Source organism: Oncorhynchus kisutch, linkage group LG16 (assembly GCF_002021735.2).
Source record: "Oncorhynchus kisutch isolate 150728-3 linkage group LG16, Okis_V2, whole genome shotgun sequence".
Taxonomy (NCBI): Eukaryota; Metazoa; Chordata; class Actinopteri; order Salmoniformes; family Salmonidae; genus Oncorhynchus; species Oncorhynchus kisutch.
The window spans coordinates 41,810,965-41,827,486 of NC_034189.2; the positions used below are offsets into that span (position 1 = coordinate 41,810,965).

A 16,522-nucleotide genomic window follows, 5' to 3' on the forward strand; every position below is an offset into this window, starting at 1 on the left:
ATCAACTCATTTTTATGTTTGATCGTCGCCTTCACAGCACCACGCAGGTTCTGCCCTGACGGATGGTTCAGCTACCAGTCCAAGTGTTTCATGTTTGTGAACACTCCTCTGTCTAGCTGACTAAACTCAACTCCATGGTGAAGGAAGTTTCTAATGAACTCCATCAACTACATTGATTCTCCCAAGGTCAAAACTTAATCAAATGTGTAGCAGGAAGATCGGAACGCTGTGGACCAAGAGGTTGCGAGTTCAAATTCCAGGTGAGGACATAATTCATTATAATTACTGTATAAATGAACATCCACAATGTAATCATGTGTGTCAAATTTGTAAGTTGAAAACATTGTATGTTCAAAGCACTGTGTGTGTGGGTGTCCCTAACCTTGCCAACAGACAAAGAGCTGTAAATAGATCAGTGGTACACCAATTAGGACCTTGATTGGCTCGGCCACAGTAACAATGGATGGTGTGTAAATAAATGTTTTTTTTTTAGGGACAACATTTCTTTGGAACCATCAGGTGACAGCCTAAAAATCAAAGACGTTCCAGGAACATGCTGGAAACTAAACAAAAACCTCCAGGGGACCATGACAGAACATCCGGTTTTAAACGTCATCAGACATAGGAATGTTTTTGCAATGTTCCCATGAAAATATGTCTAGAACATTAATATCTTATATTCTGAGAACATGGCAACCATGTTCTGTGTGATGTTGATGGAATATTCTCTTAACCCTTTAAAACTGGATACATGAATGTTCTTACAAGGTTTCCAGGAAACGTGTCTAGAACATTACTATTGAATATTCTGAGAACATGGTAACCACGTTCTGGGTAAGTTCTGTTTGAATGGTCTCCTAGAAACAGTCCTTGCACATCACTGGAACATTCTATGAAAACGTTAAGGGAATGTACTCTAAAGTTGTGGGAACATTTGTTGTTAGCTGGGTATTTCCTTGTTGAGATTCAATTGGCACATGCATTTGCTCTGAGTTGCCATCTTGGAGCAACAGCAATGAGCAAACATTTGATGGTTGTATTTGATTAACGTTTATTGTAAAAGTATAGATTTCAGGAAACGAAGAACTACAGAGGACAAACAAGGCATGCGTTTCATAATTTACATTTTTTTTTAAAGCATTGACTTCACACTAATCGATGTTGTCGGAGCTGAATTCCACAAAGCCTGGTCTCTGCTCAACTCCGTTGTTGGAGTTCATCAGAAACTTCATTCACCATGGAGTTGAGTTTAGTCATCTATATAATGCACTTCCCAATTTAATTAGTGTCTGAGCGCTTGACATGAATTTATTAATATGATAGCAAATTGTGGACTTTCAAAATGTCTGTGCGTTTTTGTTGTTGTTGGTATTTACTGAAATAGTCACTATGAGGTTGCTCAACCTTTTTGAGAGAAAGGCTCCCCTGACAACGTTGCGTGAGCAGAATGTTTTTGACCCAGAGTTTTTTACTCAGGTCACATGCAAAAATAGTTCTGATATTTTACTCATGCAGCTAGGCATGATATCAGATCTGTAAGTAACCTAGTGGTTAAGAACGGACAGTTCAGAGCATTTGGCCAGTAACAGCAACTGAAAGGTAGATGGTTCGAAACCCCGAGCTGACTAAGTGAAAAATATGCCATTGTGCATTTGAGCAAGGCACTTAACCCTAATTGCTCCTGTAAGTCATCTGCTAAATGACAACAAAAAAAAGTGGGTTGACCGTTCAGGAATTTACAACCACAGCCAGAGCACTGCAAATACTTTATTTATTTAACCTTTATTTATGGTAACCTGGAAATTAATGGCAGGTAGCCTGGTCCCAGAACTGTATGACAGATTCAAATATGGCAGATTAAACTACCACTCCTTTTGTAGTGGGCCAGGGCTGGAGGAACCTCGCATGTGGCACACAATACCCATTCATTTGCGCATGTTAGACCATAAGATGCTTCACAATGTTGACTATCTTCTTAGCAACACACAATTCAGTGCAATAAGATTTCTAACTGCTTTGAACATTTGCATTATTTTACTGTATGTTACTTTAAATAAGTGTTCACCAATGGGTTAAATAGGTTGTAATTTCGAATAAAAATGTATTTCTATATACTTAAACTGGTATTGTTTTCAAGTAAAACATTTTTTAAGTGTGTGTATATAATATATAACATTGTACGGGCTAGTACTTTCAGGAAGATAACTAATGTCTACGATCATCTATGGAACAATATGACAACAAAAAACATTGGATATGGTGCTTTTGGTTGACAGCATAAAATGGGATGAGAAAAGATTTGTGATGAGAACAGAAAGTCTATAGAAACGTCCATTTATTTATTGAGCCTCAATTGACCTGTTTACCGAGACCGGCCTTTGGCTCGGCTAAGGCTCTGTTAAATACAGTAATGGGTGTGGACTGGATATAGGGATGTGTTTAGAGGAGACATTTTGCATGGAATGTTTTTACAGCCTTATTTGGATAAGAGGGTCTCCAGTAAGATATGGTGTACAAAAAAAACGGACCATATTCTATATCTATGGTAAAAACAAGCATATGTACTAGAAATGAACAATATTAATTACGTTTTTCTCAAGATCTTGAGACGATTACAACCTCAGTTTGTCTGAGGTAAAGATTACTCCAGTGCTAAATCGTTTATTCAAGTTGATAACCAACAACCATAATAAAAACCATGATTTACTCAATTATTAAACAATGATTCTGCAAACCATAGGAATAAATCATGCAGTCAGAGGATACACCAAATCCAATCAGTGTTCAAAGATTTAACTCTGAGTAAGGCGCCTTCTATTCTCCACGCGGTAGGTGGCGCTTTCTATAGCTTTTTCCCTCCCATCTAAAATCTGACCGGATGCACTCGCAAGAACACAGTTATCAAAGATGGCGAAACACTGATAACAAAAAGCCATATATTCTTTACAAATAGTATTATTTCGCGAATAAGCTGCTGGGAAAAAAACGCTTAGAATCTGAATAGAATAAGTAATTGTGACCGGTTAAAAAACAAAACAAGGGTTTACAATGTCGGAGACGAGTGTTTTACGTCAACGGATAAGCTCCGTCATGGACATTCTAGCCTCCGCTGCCGTGACAGAGATTTGCAAATTAGTAGAGGATTGCTGTGGAGCGTTAAGTGTAGAAGTCTTTCAAAGCAAAGAGCAAATCAAAATGCTAGAGAAGCAACTCAGCCTGACTGAGTCGAGGTACAGGTCGGTGAGTGGCATAGAAGGGCAGACGTTTGTTACCTGTGGTTCATCGAGAACCAACAGTCCTTCGGGCAATTCCCCCGCGGCTGATGCTGAAGACGAAGGTGGGCTATCGATTTGTAACTGTCAAACCCTGAAGGGTTGCCAGATTATACAACGGGTGTGTATAATCTTGAATCCTGAACCGCATTCCGGCCGGTGTCTATTTAACCAAAAAAGCCAGAGGGCCACGGCTAAGGGCTGTTCTTACGCTCGACGCAACACGGAGTACATGTATAGAGCCCTTAGCCGTGGTATATTGGCCATATACCACAAACCCCAGAGGTGCGTTATTGTTATTATAAACTGGTTACCAACGTAATTAGAGCAGTAACAACACATGTTGTCATACCTATGGTATACTGTCTGATATATCACGGCTGTCAGCCAATCAGCATTCAGGGCTTGAACCACCCAGTTTATAATCTATAAATTGCCACCGGCTAAATATATGACATTAAAATGCCTACTCTGTTACTCTGTTCCACCTGACTGCGCAATCCACTGTCTCATTAGCCCAGCCAGGCAATTTATTAACTTGATCTCCACTATAAAAAAGCATCTAGACATTATCTCACATTTATTTTAGATTAACATTTAGTTTTGAACAGCGGAGATTTGTATATACCTCTCTCCACATTTGCAAAATTGTTTCAATATTCAAATTTGATCTCCTGCTGTCCCATAGTAATGAGCATGTTGGGATGAGACAGACAGACAGGCAGTGTTTCTCAGCCAGTCGAAATCATGAATCAGCTGGCATCATTTTTCTGGATAAATATACAAAAGAATAGAAAACAAAACAAGGGCGGCTAGTTTGCAGTCTGTCCAGCTTCAGTTTGAAGTGATTGTGTTTGCTGTGTTGTTGGCTAGCATCTCTGAACAAGTGTCTTGACAAGTGATTTTCTATGCGAGGCGAAATTGCGCCTCAGCTAATTATTATGGCTGCATCCAAATAAATGTCACAAGAAAACAGTTTAAGCAAATGCGGCTACTTTATTGTTAATCTGGCTGCACTTTTTTTTGACATGACTGTAAATTTGCCTTAGTTGGTTAGCTAGCAAGTAAGGGATAAGAACATATGGCATGGAACATTTAGAACAAACAACTGGGTCACGTCCATAGATGCAGAACAAAAAGACTGATCGACTGGGTCGTGTCTCTAAAAGTAACGTTTTAATGAAAATACGTCAATCATTATTTGAATATGTTGGTAACCCGTTGTATAAAGGTGATAATGGTTTGCAACACCGTGCCAATATATCCTCCAAAACACCGTCTTTGAGGCCATTGGCACTTTATTGACTACTGAAAAGTTGCCACCTTTATCCAATGAGTGTCTCCATAATGACAATCTAAATCCAATCGCTTTACCTTGTTCTCTGCATTTCGCCCTTTGTTATTGGTTCGTGATAGTGAATGGTTAAAATGTATGTTTTTTGTAATTTTTTTAACATTCATTTAAAATGGTATTAATACAAGGCACATTGCTCTAAAATAATCTTATTTTCAACTAGAGTATAGAAATCCAAAAGCTCCAACAGTTTCCTTTTTGTCTTTTATGTCTTTCATAATTTTTTTAAAATTCATGTGTGGCTGCAGACTTCCATCCCTCTGAACAGTCAGTAATGGCGTTAATAGGTTCCTCTCTGTCCTCTCCTCGGCTCCACTGTACACAGTTCTCTCTCTCCTCTGACTTTCTGGCCAATGCTAGCTAGGTTGTGACATGCAGGGCTCAAGACTGACTTTTTTCTTCACCGTCCCAGAATTGTCCCCAAAGTGAAATTTAAATCGTCCCAAACTGGCGATTAAAAAAAAAAATTATATGTCGACATGGGTCTACTCTTGGACCAAGGTCATTCACAATGATTTCATTGGCTGTCGTGACCTTACTTTCATTAATCTGATGACCGTTATTTATCAAATCAACTAACTATGTTTAATTGTTACCCGATTTTAAATTATTCATGTAACAATAAACTCATTAGGATTTGGGGTTGTTTAAAGAGTTACCATCTCTTGAGTTAAAACCTATCATATCCATAAAACAGTCAACGTATTAATCATAACCATAACCAGTAATCATATCATTTCACAATTCTGAACAGTTGTAACCTCCTGCATCTGCAAAAACCCGAGCCTTACTTATGATTCAGTACTACACAAAAGGGTTTAATTATGTATTTACTAACTAAATGGTAACACAGGATAAACATGCACACTTAATACATTAAAACAGGTCCCTAGCGGAGTTACGCAATATGGCGGCTTGTTACAAAGGAGATGGGGAGGGCGAGAGAAAGGGAGGGACAGAGACATAATACTTTGGTACATTTAGAAACTACTCTCACAGTTATCATATACTTTGCACATGAACCGCCACCCGTTTTGAAGTAAGAAATCATGAATGTATTTACGTGTAAATGTCTTGGTTTTTCATGGATTTCTGTCGGTATCAGGCCTTCTTGGATAGGGTGCTGGGCATTTGTGCAGCACGCTTGTCGGGCTCTGATTGTCCAAAAGGAGTCCCCACCTGTCTCTTCTAGTGTTATTCTTCCATTCACTCTGGAAGATGATTCTTTGAAGATAGGCCAGCCAGCCGGGTCGATGGTTCCCATTGTGGTGAAGCGAGTAGTGTATTACGGTGATTTGAGGAGAGTAGTAGAATGGTCCCACATAAGTTCCCCTTTCTAGATACTTTACTTAGGACAGCTAATCAGCCATACCAGTGATTGTCCGGGAGGTGATGTTATTGTCTCTGCCTCGTGTTGAGATTTCAACATGAGGCAGAGAGTTCGAACCACTTTGGAGGTGAGCTGCAGCTAAATGCCTCTCTGGTCTGATATGTTAATTCTTAACCCCTCATTTTAAACAGTTCTTCAAAAGGGGCAGTTCGTGAGCCTGACACTCTCTGACCTCACTCAAGGGGCAGTGTCTACTCACTTGTACAAAGTTATAGAAACAATTTCCTCTTATAGTTTCTTAGCTCACATCCCTCTCTTAAAAGCCTCTTAAGGATCCGCCCCTTTTTTTCAATTTTTGTCTAAAATGACATACCCAAATCTAACTGTCTGTAGCTCAGGACCTGAAGCAAGGATATGCATATTTTTGATACCCTTAAAAAGGAAACACTTTGAAGTTTGTGTAAATGTGAAATTTATGTAGGAGAATAACACATTAGATCTGGTAAAAGATAATACATATGTCTATGTCCTGGTAAATGTTCTTGTTACTTACAACCTCATGCTAATCACATTAGCGCACGTTAGCTCAACCGTCTTGCGGGGGGGACCGATCCAGTAGCGGTTAACAAAAATAGTCATAATTTTTTATATTTCATACACAATGTGGAGGATGGATACTTCTTACATGTAGTGTATATACTTTTCAAGTTAGAGTATTTCCTTTAACATTTTTAATGACATCACAAAATAACAACCAACATGACATTATTATTCTTTAGATCGCCTCTGACCATTCCCCACATTCTATGTTAGAAATATTGTTCCAGTATTCGCTTTAGAACGAGTTATGGATGCATCGATATGACATTTTTGGCTGATACAGATATCCGATATTTCCCTGCCAAAAAACCCTGATACCGATACTTAACATTTTACCGGCCTTTTAAGCATTCTAGTACAGTTAAATCGTTGAAACACACACACACACTGACCAAAAAGTTATTTTGTTGGCATTTACATATGTCACTGTGTCCGTTTCCATCTTGTCCAGCTCTGTCTGTAACATTCACGTAAACCCTGTTTCTTGTCTGCATCGAAGTATCGGTCCTTTTACCTAGCATCGAGCAAGGTGGCGACACAGTAAAGAGGCTCACAGAGAATGCCGCCGAATCGCTTGTTCATAGCCTCTTGTAGAGTACTTTTGCAAGTTTTAACACCTTGGTCTTTGTCGGTAGTTTTGTTGAGCAGGAGTTTCAATGCCATGACAGAGGGCATCACGTCTGCTGCAGCCACAGTTGATGAGCTTATTTCTCGGGTCAGTTGTTCGAAATGAAGCTAGGAGTGTGTTCATGTTTTTAAGTTTCAAACATGTTCTCAAATGCCATTGAAATGGCAGCAGCGGTATGACAACCAGCACATTCTTGGGCAATACGACTTTCCTCAGTACAAAATCCTCGTCAGCCCACTGTGCTGTCAGACTCTGCATGCTCATGGGCCTAAAACCGCTGGTCCAAAACGCCAGTCGTGAAGCTAATAACAGTGACGCCCATAGCAAGTAGCTCATGGGTGTGCGTTTCAACAATACTGTGCAACTCCGGTAGGGCAACATCTGAAAAATAGCGCCTACTTGGTTGTGTGTACCGGGGCTCGAGGTGCTCGACCATTCGGTGAAAGCAAACATTATCCACGGCAGAGAACGGTTGATTGTCAAAGGCAATGAATTCCATTATCTTGGCATTAATGGATTTCGCCTTTGAGTTGTCTCTGAAATTTTCTTACTCTTTCAAATGACTGCTCGAACTTGTTTCGTTGTTGGAACTGTGTGCTTAATATTTTTCTGCTTTTGTTCTGTGTACGTTTATATAGGTATGCACGTACGTTTATATAGGTATGCACGTACGTTTATATAGGTATGCACGTCAGCTATGACATCAGGTTTGCACATCGGCGTTAAACTAGACATCGGGCCGATGCCAATTTTGGCATTTTTAGTTAATATCGGCCGATATGCTTACTGATATAACGTGCATCCCTAGTTAGAGTTTCGGTGGGAAAACGTCTGTGTAGAGGCACATTCCTGTGTGAACATTGGCGAGTAAATCCCTGATTTACCACAGGGTGTGAGCTGTCAATGACATAAATGTAGTCTAAATGCCAGTCATGTTTGACAATTATCATGTAGGATAAAGTCTTGATTCTTTTGACGTACTTGAGTCACAGTTCGTTCAGATCAAATGGTCATGACTGGAGAGAAAGGCCTGTTGCACACCTCACTCACCTTGCAATAGGAGCGGAGGCAGTCAGCATCCACAATCCTAGTCATATTAGCAGCCCTTGTTACTCGTTCCATTTGTAGATTCCCACTCTTTCTACATTTCTCACACGAATCCACCTGCATGTGCGGTCTTCCCACTAATTGCATTTTTAGAACATTCACACACAGCCTACTGCTTTGTGCACATTGCTGCTCTTATAATATATAGAAATAATAGTTTATCAACATTTTTAAGCTAAAAGTTCTGATCTGTTGCGTCATCTTCATTGCTTTTTAACATTTGGGGATGAACCTACAGTAGGCCTAGTTGGATGAATTTTGGATCTATTGTCCCGAACCTATCCCAGCCATATTTTTGTATCGTCCCCGGTACGACAGGACGCCCTGGTTATATAGCCTACCCATAAAGAAACACATCGTTCGATCCTCTCTCTGAAACTGTTGAATGATTATTTCTCAGTTTCTCTCCCTTTCTGTTTTGGCTCTAGTAAACTACTGCCTCTGCCTCTACCACTCAGCAGATAGTCAGTGTAATTAATAGAGTTTTTTTTTTATTAAGAAAAATGTAGAAGTAGCCCAAAAACCTGTGACCAATACATTTCCACCTGCGACTTCGTTTTCTGAGTAGCCGAATTTGACAGGAAAACTACGGACATGTTAACCCTTTCTTCTCCTGTGTTTAATAGCAGTTGGCATCCAATGTTTATGGTGCATCACCGCTACCACCAACTGAACTGCGGTGAAATAATTCAACTCCATTCCATTTGAGGGGGGGACAAACTAAAACAAAATGAACTAGCTCTAACTCTGTCCTTCAAAGTTCCATATCTCCCTCCCCAGCCTCCGGGGCCGCCTCCGGGGCCCGAGAGGGTGGTACTGCTCATGCTCATGCATAATGTCAACTCCCCATGAAACGCCCGACATTACCCCCTTAATCTGAGTTTTCACATGGACGGGTGCCCTACAATACAGCAGGATTTTCAAATCGGATGAGCCACAACACATGCTCTTCTGCTCCGCGGAAGTACAAGAAATCAAACTAGCCTACTTCTTATGATCCTCTCAGCTTTAACTTGACCTAATACTTTCCCACCAGTTGAAATATCACAAACGGAATCCTCAAGTTTGGCATTTGGGCCATCTGCTCCTCTTCTACAAACTGTACTCCTGCCATGTAAGAGGACACATAACTTTGCTCCTTTTTCCATTCTCTACACTCTACATTCTTCCTCTATTCCGCCGCCATTAGATTGAAGATCCAAGTTTGCACCTGCTTCCGCCATCCTCGCTTCAGTCACGCAAGACCCCTCTTCATTAGCAGCACCTGGCTCCTCTCGGTTCGGCTATAAAGTTCTGGGTTAACAGAGATTTCTGAAGACAAAGTTGCTCGCTTGTGTTTTTTTATGGACCATTAGTGTTGTTTAGACCAGTAATGAGCTATACCCCCTCCATTATAATCATTAGTCAGATTGCGGCTGTTGGTAAAAATGATTGACTATTATATGCAAACTGTTTGCGCCAATCAACAACAGCACAGATGAGTGCGAAATCTTGAACATAGGCTATCTTAGACCCCATGTATCTTATGTCAGATCATCAGTACCTAGCTCATCAGCTTCTAACTTCTAACTCATCTTTTCTCCTTCCCTTCAGATTTCCAGCAGTTCATTGTCTCTGAAGAGGAGTTTCCCCTCGAGCAGCAGCATTATAAGCAGGAGTGGAGCCCCAGTCTGGGGAAATATAATTGGAACCCCATACAGATTAAAGAGGAACAGGGGGAATTCAGTATCATCCAGGAGGAGGAAGACTCTGTATTCACTCCTACCTGGGTGAAAAGTGACTATGATCAGTACTCAACTCAGTCCTCACAAACTCAAAGTGAAGAATACAAAGACAGAATGGCCTCAACTGAACAGATCAAAACAGAACCTAAGGAAGATGATTCCTCAGAGACAACCAGTGACTCTCATCCCCAGGGCAAATTAAAGAAGACATGGACAGAAAAAGGACAAAGCTTGAATGGTAGAAAATCCATGGATTTGAAATCACCAGTGCAAAGGAGTAGTCACACAGAAGATAAATCATTTTGCTGTAGTGATTGTGGTGAATGTTTTGCTCAGATGGGAACACTGGATTCTCATATGAGGACCCACACACGGGATAAATCGTATCACTGTCAGGATTGTGACAAAGTATTCACTCGGATTGACTGCTTGAAATTGCACATGAAGGCCCACACAGGAGAGAAACCGCATCGCTGTGGTGAATGTGGCAAATGTTTTTCTCAAGTTGGGTATCTGAACTATCACATAAAGACTCACACAGGGGAGAAACCTCATCGCTGTCATGATTGTGGCAAATGTTTCTTTCGAGTTGGTGAGCTGACACTTCATAGGAGGATTCACACAGGTGAGAAACCACATCGCTGCCAGGTCTGTGGCAAATGTTTTGCTCGTCCTAGTAATCTGAGTTCTCACATTAGGATTCACACAGGGGAGAAATCTTATAGCTGTCATTATTGTGGCAAAAGTTTTCGCCATAAAGGTAATCTGACAACACATATGAGGATTCACACGAGGAAAATCTCATTGTCGCTATAGTAGCAGATCTTTCAGCACTGGCGGTAGTCACATGAGTTCATATGAGGATAATCACATGAACGATAAACTATATTGCTGTCAGGATTGTTGTAAATATTTCACTAATTGTTTGAATCTGAATTGACTGGGGAGACTGAGAGAAAGAGACCACATTACTGCCATGACTAGAAATGACTGCCTTTTTTTTGACATTGTGTATGAGAGGAACACGGGAGGAATGTTACAATGCCAAAAGTGCATTGAATTGTCATCAGAATAGACACTGAAAATAATCTATTTAGGTTAAGTCAAAAAAAAGCAATGCTTAAGTGGACACATGGACATCAGTCAGACGATTGTCACATTTTGTAACTTCCACCTGTGAGTGGAGATACGGTTCTTGGGTGAATAATATACTCTTGTCTTTTGCTATTTGTAATACTACAAATAGTTACTATTGTTCATAGTTTTATACTTGATTACATTGTATAGTCATCTTTAACTTTCCATGTGAACCCTGCACAATATCTGTCAAATAATGAATCCAAACGATAGTGATACGATTATTTTGATCTGATGAAGCCCACGTTGATGCAAGCTGTAACCGAGTCTAGCTCAAACGGCCGCTTGAACTGGTCCATTTGAATCTAGTAGAAACCATTTGATTCCAGTTCAGCCCACGAGACACCAGTAACCACTCTTTACCTGAACTAACTGGAATTTCCCCTAGGGAATTGATGCATTGTTTATGTGTGCATGTATGATACCTACTTCGGTGTGTTATTGTGTGTTTTGCCCCCTATTGAGTATTGTCTTCCTTGTAAGTCATGATAAAACATTTTATGGAAAAGTCATAGAATAATTTTGTGAAAAGAGTTGGAACCCTGTTAAAAAGACCCCAAATTACTTAGAGGTCCATGTGTTTTATGACTAGTATAAGATATGTTGATAATACAATAATTTGAGCCTTTATTATTCATTTTACAGTTTCACGTGACATGACTAACTTTTAAGTAATTACACTTGACCTGGAAGCATTTCATTACTCTTGTTGGCTTCACAGGTGACAACATGAGCTAGCTATAGGCGTTATCTGAAAAATGTCTAAAGTTGAGTGATTTTTTTTGGTTTATGCCTAGGCTTTTCTTTATGCCTAGGCTACATCTAGCAAGCTTACGCTGGTCACTAGCAACCCGCCTCTGCATATTTATAGCCTGAAAAGCCGCTAGGGATCGCTGCAAGGTTATTATAGTTTTGTGATTTAATATTCTTAAAAAATATATATATATTAGAAATTAAATTTAGTTCGTTTTTAGACTTTATTTGCTAGTTTTTTAAATTTTGTTTGAGTTTTGATAGAAATGTTTTTCGTTTTTATATTTAGTTTGTGTTAGGGACAGAAAGTAGCCTATGTGTGGGAGGCTAGGAGACATTTGTTGTTGGCCTATAGTTTGTTTTCTTAGGATGTCACTTCTTGCCACTGGGCGCTGTACTATAAAAGGTGATGGGCATGGACCATAAACATAACATCTCTGTGTCACGATGGTGTCTGTGAGAGAATGGGCAGTGCCATTGAGGCCATCTCATCTTTAAAAGTCAATTAAGGTTCTCCCATTTCCAGAGAAAGTCTGGAGCTCTGTCAGAGTGATCATTGGGTTCTTGGTCGCCTCCCAAGGCCCTTCTCCCCCGATTGCTCTGTTTTTGGCCAAGTGGACAGCTCTAGGAAGAGCCTTGGTGGTTCCAAACTCCTTCAATTTTTAAGAAAGATTGAGGCCACCGTGCTCTTGGGGATCTTCAATGCTGCAGCCATTTTTTGGAACCCTTTCTCAAATTTGTTCCTCGACACAATCCTGTCTCGGAGCTCTACGGACAATTCCGTCGACCTCATGACTTGGTTTTTGCTCTGACATGCACTGTCAACTGCGGGACCTTATATAGACAGGTGTGTGCCTTTCCAAATCATGTTCAATCAATTGAAATTACCACAGGTGAAACATCTCAGGGAGGATCAATGGAAACAGGATGCAGCTGAGTTCAATTTCGAGTGTCATAGCAAAGGGTCTGAATACTTGTAAATAAGGTATTTCGGTTTTATTTTTAATACATTTGCAAAAATGTCTCATCTAACAACCTGTTTTTGCTTTGTCATTATGGGGTATTGTGTGTAGATTGACAAGGGGGGGAAACTATTTCATGCATTTTAGAATAAGGCTGTAATGTATCAAAAAAGTAAAGGGGCCTGAATACTTTCCCCAATGCACTATAACTGACTAACCCCTTCAAATAGGGTTAATAAAATAACACTTCTTCACAAATCTATCAGTTCACAGCCAGCCTGTGTGCACGTGTGTGTGTTCACCCAAACATGATTTTCTGGATTATCAAATCAAAGTTTATTGGTCGTGTACACAGATTTGCAGATGTTATCGCAGGCTCAGCGAAATGCTTGTGTTTTTAGCTCCAGTAATACATAATCCAGATTTTTTTGGGGAAATATCAGAACGAGCAATGCCAGAGACTGGACTATAAATATACTGTGATGACATATAATGTATATACACTGAGTATAGAAATCATTAGTAACACAACATTTCTAAATATATAATACCACTCTGACATTATTAAAATTGCAATTGAATCCATTTTAAATTCAGGTTGTAACACAACAAAATGTGGGGGAGAAGTCAAGGGGTGTGAATACTTTCTGAAGGTGAATCCAGGTGAGAAAGCTATGATCCCTTATTGATGCCACTTGCTAAATCAACTTCAATCAGTGTCGATGAAGGGGAGGACAAAGGTTAAAGAAGGATTTTTAAGCCTTGAGACAATTGACACATGGATTGTGTGTGTGTGTGCCATTCAGAGGGTGAATGGGCAAGACAAAAGATGTATGGGCCTTTGAATGGAGTATGGAATTAGGAGCCAGGCACACCAGTTTCAGTTGGTCAAGAACTGCAACGCTGCTGGGTTTTTCACACTCAACAGTTTTCTGTGTGTATTAGGAATAGTCCAACATCCAAAAGACATCCAGCCCACTTGACACAACTGTGGGAAGCATTGGAGTCAACAGGGGCCAGCATCCCTGGCCCATGGGGAGGGAGGAACTCAATTTCATGAAGGTGTTCTTAATGATTAGTATACTCAATGTAAAAATATATACATGTAATGGTGTGTAAAGACAGTATATGAATAGAAAAGGTGTGTACAGCATTATGTTATATAGGGTGAGCCATGACTAGAATACAGTATATGCAATGTAAACATTGAACTTTAATAATGACAGCAGAGTACCGAGTGGTAGCCGGCTAGAACAATGACTAAGGCTAGTGGTGACTGTTTAACAGTCTGATGACCTGGAGATATGAGCTGTTTCTCAGTCTCTCAGTCCCAGCTTTGATGCACCTGTACTGTCTTCTTCTAGATGGTAGCGGGGTGAACAGGCCTTTGCTCGGTTGGCTGAAGTTCTTGATCTTGTTGGCCTTTCTGTGATACCAGGTGCTGTAGATTTTCTGGAGGGCAGGCAGTGTGCCCCCGGTGATGCGTAGGGCTGAATGCACCTCCTGGAGAGCCCTGCAGTTGCATCTGTAGTAGTTTGGGGGGGGGGGGGTCTTAGGGGCCAAGCCAAATTTCTTCAGCCTCCTGAGGTTGAAGAGGTGCTGTTACTCCTTCTTCACCACGCTGTCCGTGTGAAGGGACCATTTCAGATTGTCAGTGATGTGCACGCCAATGAACTTGAAGCTTTTGACCCTCTCAACTGCAGTCCCGTCGACATGGATGGGGGTGTGCTGTCTTCTGTATTCCACGCTCAGTTCCTTCGTTTTGTTGAAGTTGAGGGACATGTTATTGTCCTGGCACCGCTCCAACAGGGCTCCCACCTCATCGCCGTTGGTCAACAGGCCTACCACTGTTGTGTTGTCAGCCGACTTGGTTGACTTGTAGATGTGCATGGCCACACAGTCATGGGTGAAGAAGGGAGTACAGTAGGGGGCTGAGCACGCACCGCTGAGGGTCCTCCGTGTTGAGGATCAGCGTGGGGGAGGTGTTGTTGCCTACCTTCGCCAGTTTGGGTTGGCCTGTCAGGCTTTCCAGGACCCTAATTTTCCTATTGCACAGTGATGGGCTTGGAGGGCACTATGGTGTTGAAGGCTGAGCTGTAGTCGAACAGCATTCTTACATAGGTATTTCTATTGTCCAGGTGGGATAAGACGGTGTGTGTCGTCTGATCTGTTGGGGCAATATGCAGATTGTAGTGGGGATTGGGTTAGGTGGAGGTGATATGATCCTTAATTAGCCTCTCAAAACTTCATGATGACAGAAGTGAGTGCTACAGGGAAGCAGTCGTTTAGTTAAGTTATATTCGCTTTCTTGGGTACATGGACAGTGCTGGGGATCTTGAAGCAAGTGGGCACAACAGACTGGGATATTGAGAGGTTGAATATGTCTGTAAAACACTCCAGCCAGCTGGTCTCTACATGCTCTGAGGACGTGGCTTGGGATGCCGTCTGGGGCAGCAGCCTTGCAAGGGTTAACGTACTTAGATGACTTACTTGCGCCAGCCGAGGAGAACGAGAAAACACAGTTCTCGTAAGTGTTTTCCTCTAAACGGATAAAGGCGTTTAGCTCGCCTGGGAGGGAGGTGTCGGTTTCCACAATGTGGCTGGCATTCCCTTTATAATCAGTGATTGTCTGGTGTCCCTGCCACATACATCTTGTGTCTGAGCCTATGAATTGCGACTCCCACTTTGTCCCTGTACTGTCGTTTTTCCTCTTTGATTGCCTTACAGAGGTCGTAGCTGGTCTATTTGTACATGTCCATGTTCCTAGTCACCTTGCCATGGTTAAAGGTGGTGGTTCATGCGAATGCGGCCATCTATCCACTGTTTTTGGTTTGGATAAATTGTAATTGACACAGTGGGAACAACATCCTCTATGCACTTCCTGATGAACCCTGTCACACCGTGTTATACGTCAATACTATTCTGAGGCGACCCGGAACATTTACCTGTCCACGTGAATGAAAATGATCTTGAAGCATAGATTCTGATTGGTCAGACCAATGTTGAAGAGTCCTTACCACAGGAGCTTCCTGTTGAAGTTTCTGCCTGTAGGTGGGGCGGAGCAGAATGGAGGCATGATCTGTTGTTTACATGGTTTTGCACATGCTTCAGGTGATAGATATCTGAATACACTACCAGCGCTTTTAGAAGTTGGTTTAATTATAAACCTGTGGATATTCTTTCAGAATTTTCGACCCAACGACAGACACCCAGTAGAGTAAGTTCAAATGTAATTGTATTGTAATATTCCGACTTGTAGAGGACCATTTCCAGAATCAAACACTGTAAATTCACAGACGTTAGTGTATTTAAGAAATGTACTTCTCTGGTATCCAGGCAAGTACAATGTAGGCAACATATGACTTACAGATAATTTGATTCAGGAGATCTCTAAAACAATGTAAATTTAACACTGAATGATAAACAATGAATTACACACATGTACACTCAGTAACCACTTTATTAGGTACACCCATCTAGTACTGGGTTGGACCACCCTTTGCCTCCAGAACAGCCTGAATTCTTCATGGAATGGACACGTTGCTCAATTGGTATCAAGGGACCTAACGTGCCAGGAAAACAGTCCACACACCATTACACCACCAGCCTGTACGGTTGACTCCAGTGACATCAGGCAGGATGGGGCCATGGACTC

The 16,522-nt window shown here is 41.1% G+C and overlaps 1 protein-coding gene across 1 annotated transcript; it reads left to right on the plus strand.

Annotated features, from left to right (window-relative positions):
- The first annotated feature begins 2,891 nt into the window (after window positions 1-2,891).
- Window positions 2,892-13,141, plus strand: LOC109878159 (zinc finger protein 570-like). The gene is made up of 2 exons (XM_020470377.2): window positions 2,892-3,337; window positions 9,885-13,141. Exons 1-2 carry the CDS (start codon window positions 3,049-3,051, stop codon window positions 10,829-10,831), a joined length of 1,236 nt encoding a protein of 411 aa, XP_020325966.1. The 5' UTR covers window positions 2,892-3,048; the 3' UTR covers window positions 10,832-13,141.
- Window positions 13,142-16,522: the final 3,381 nt, after the last annotated feature.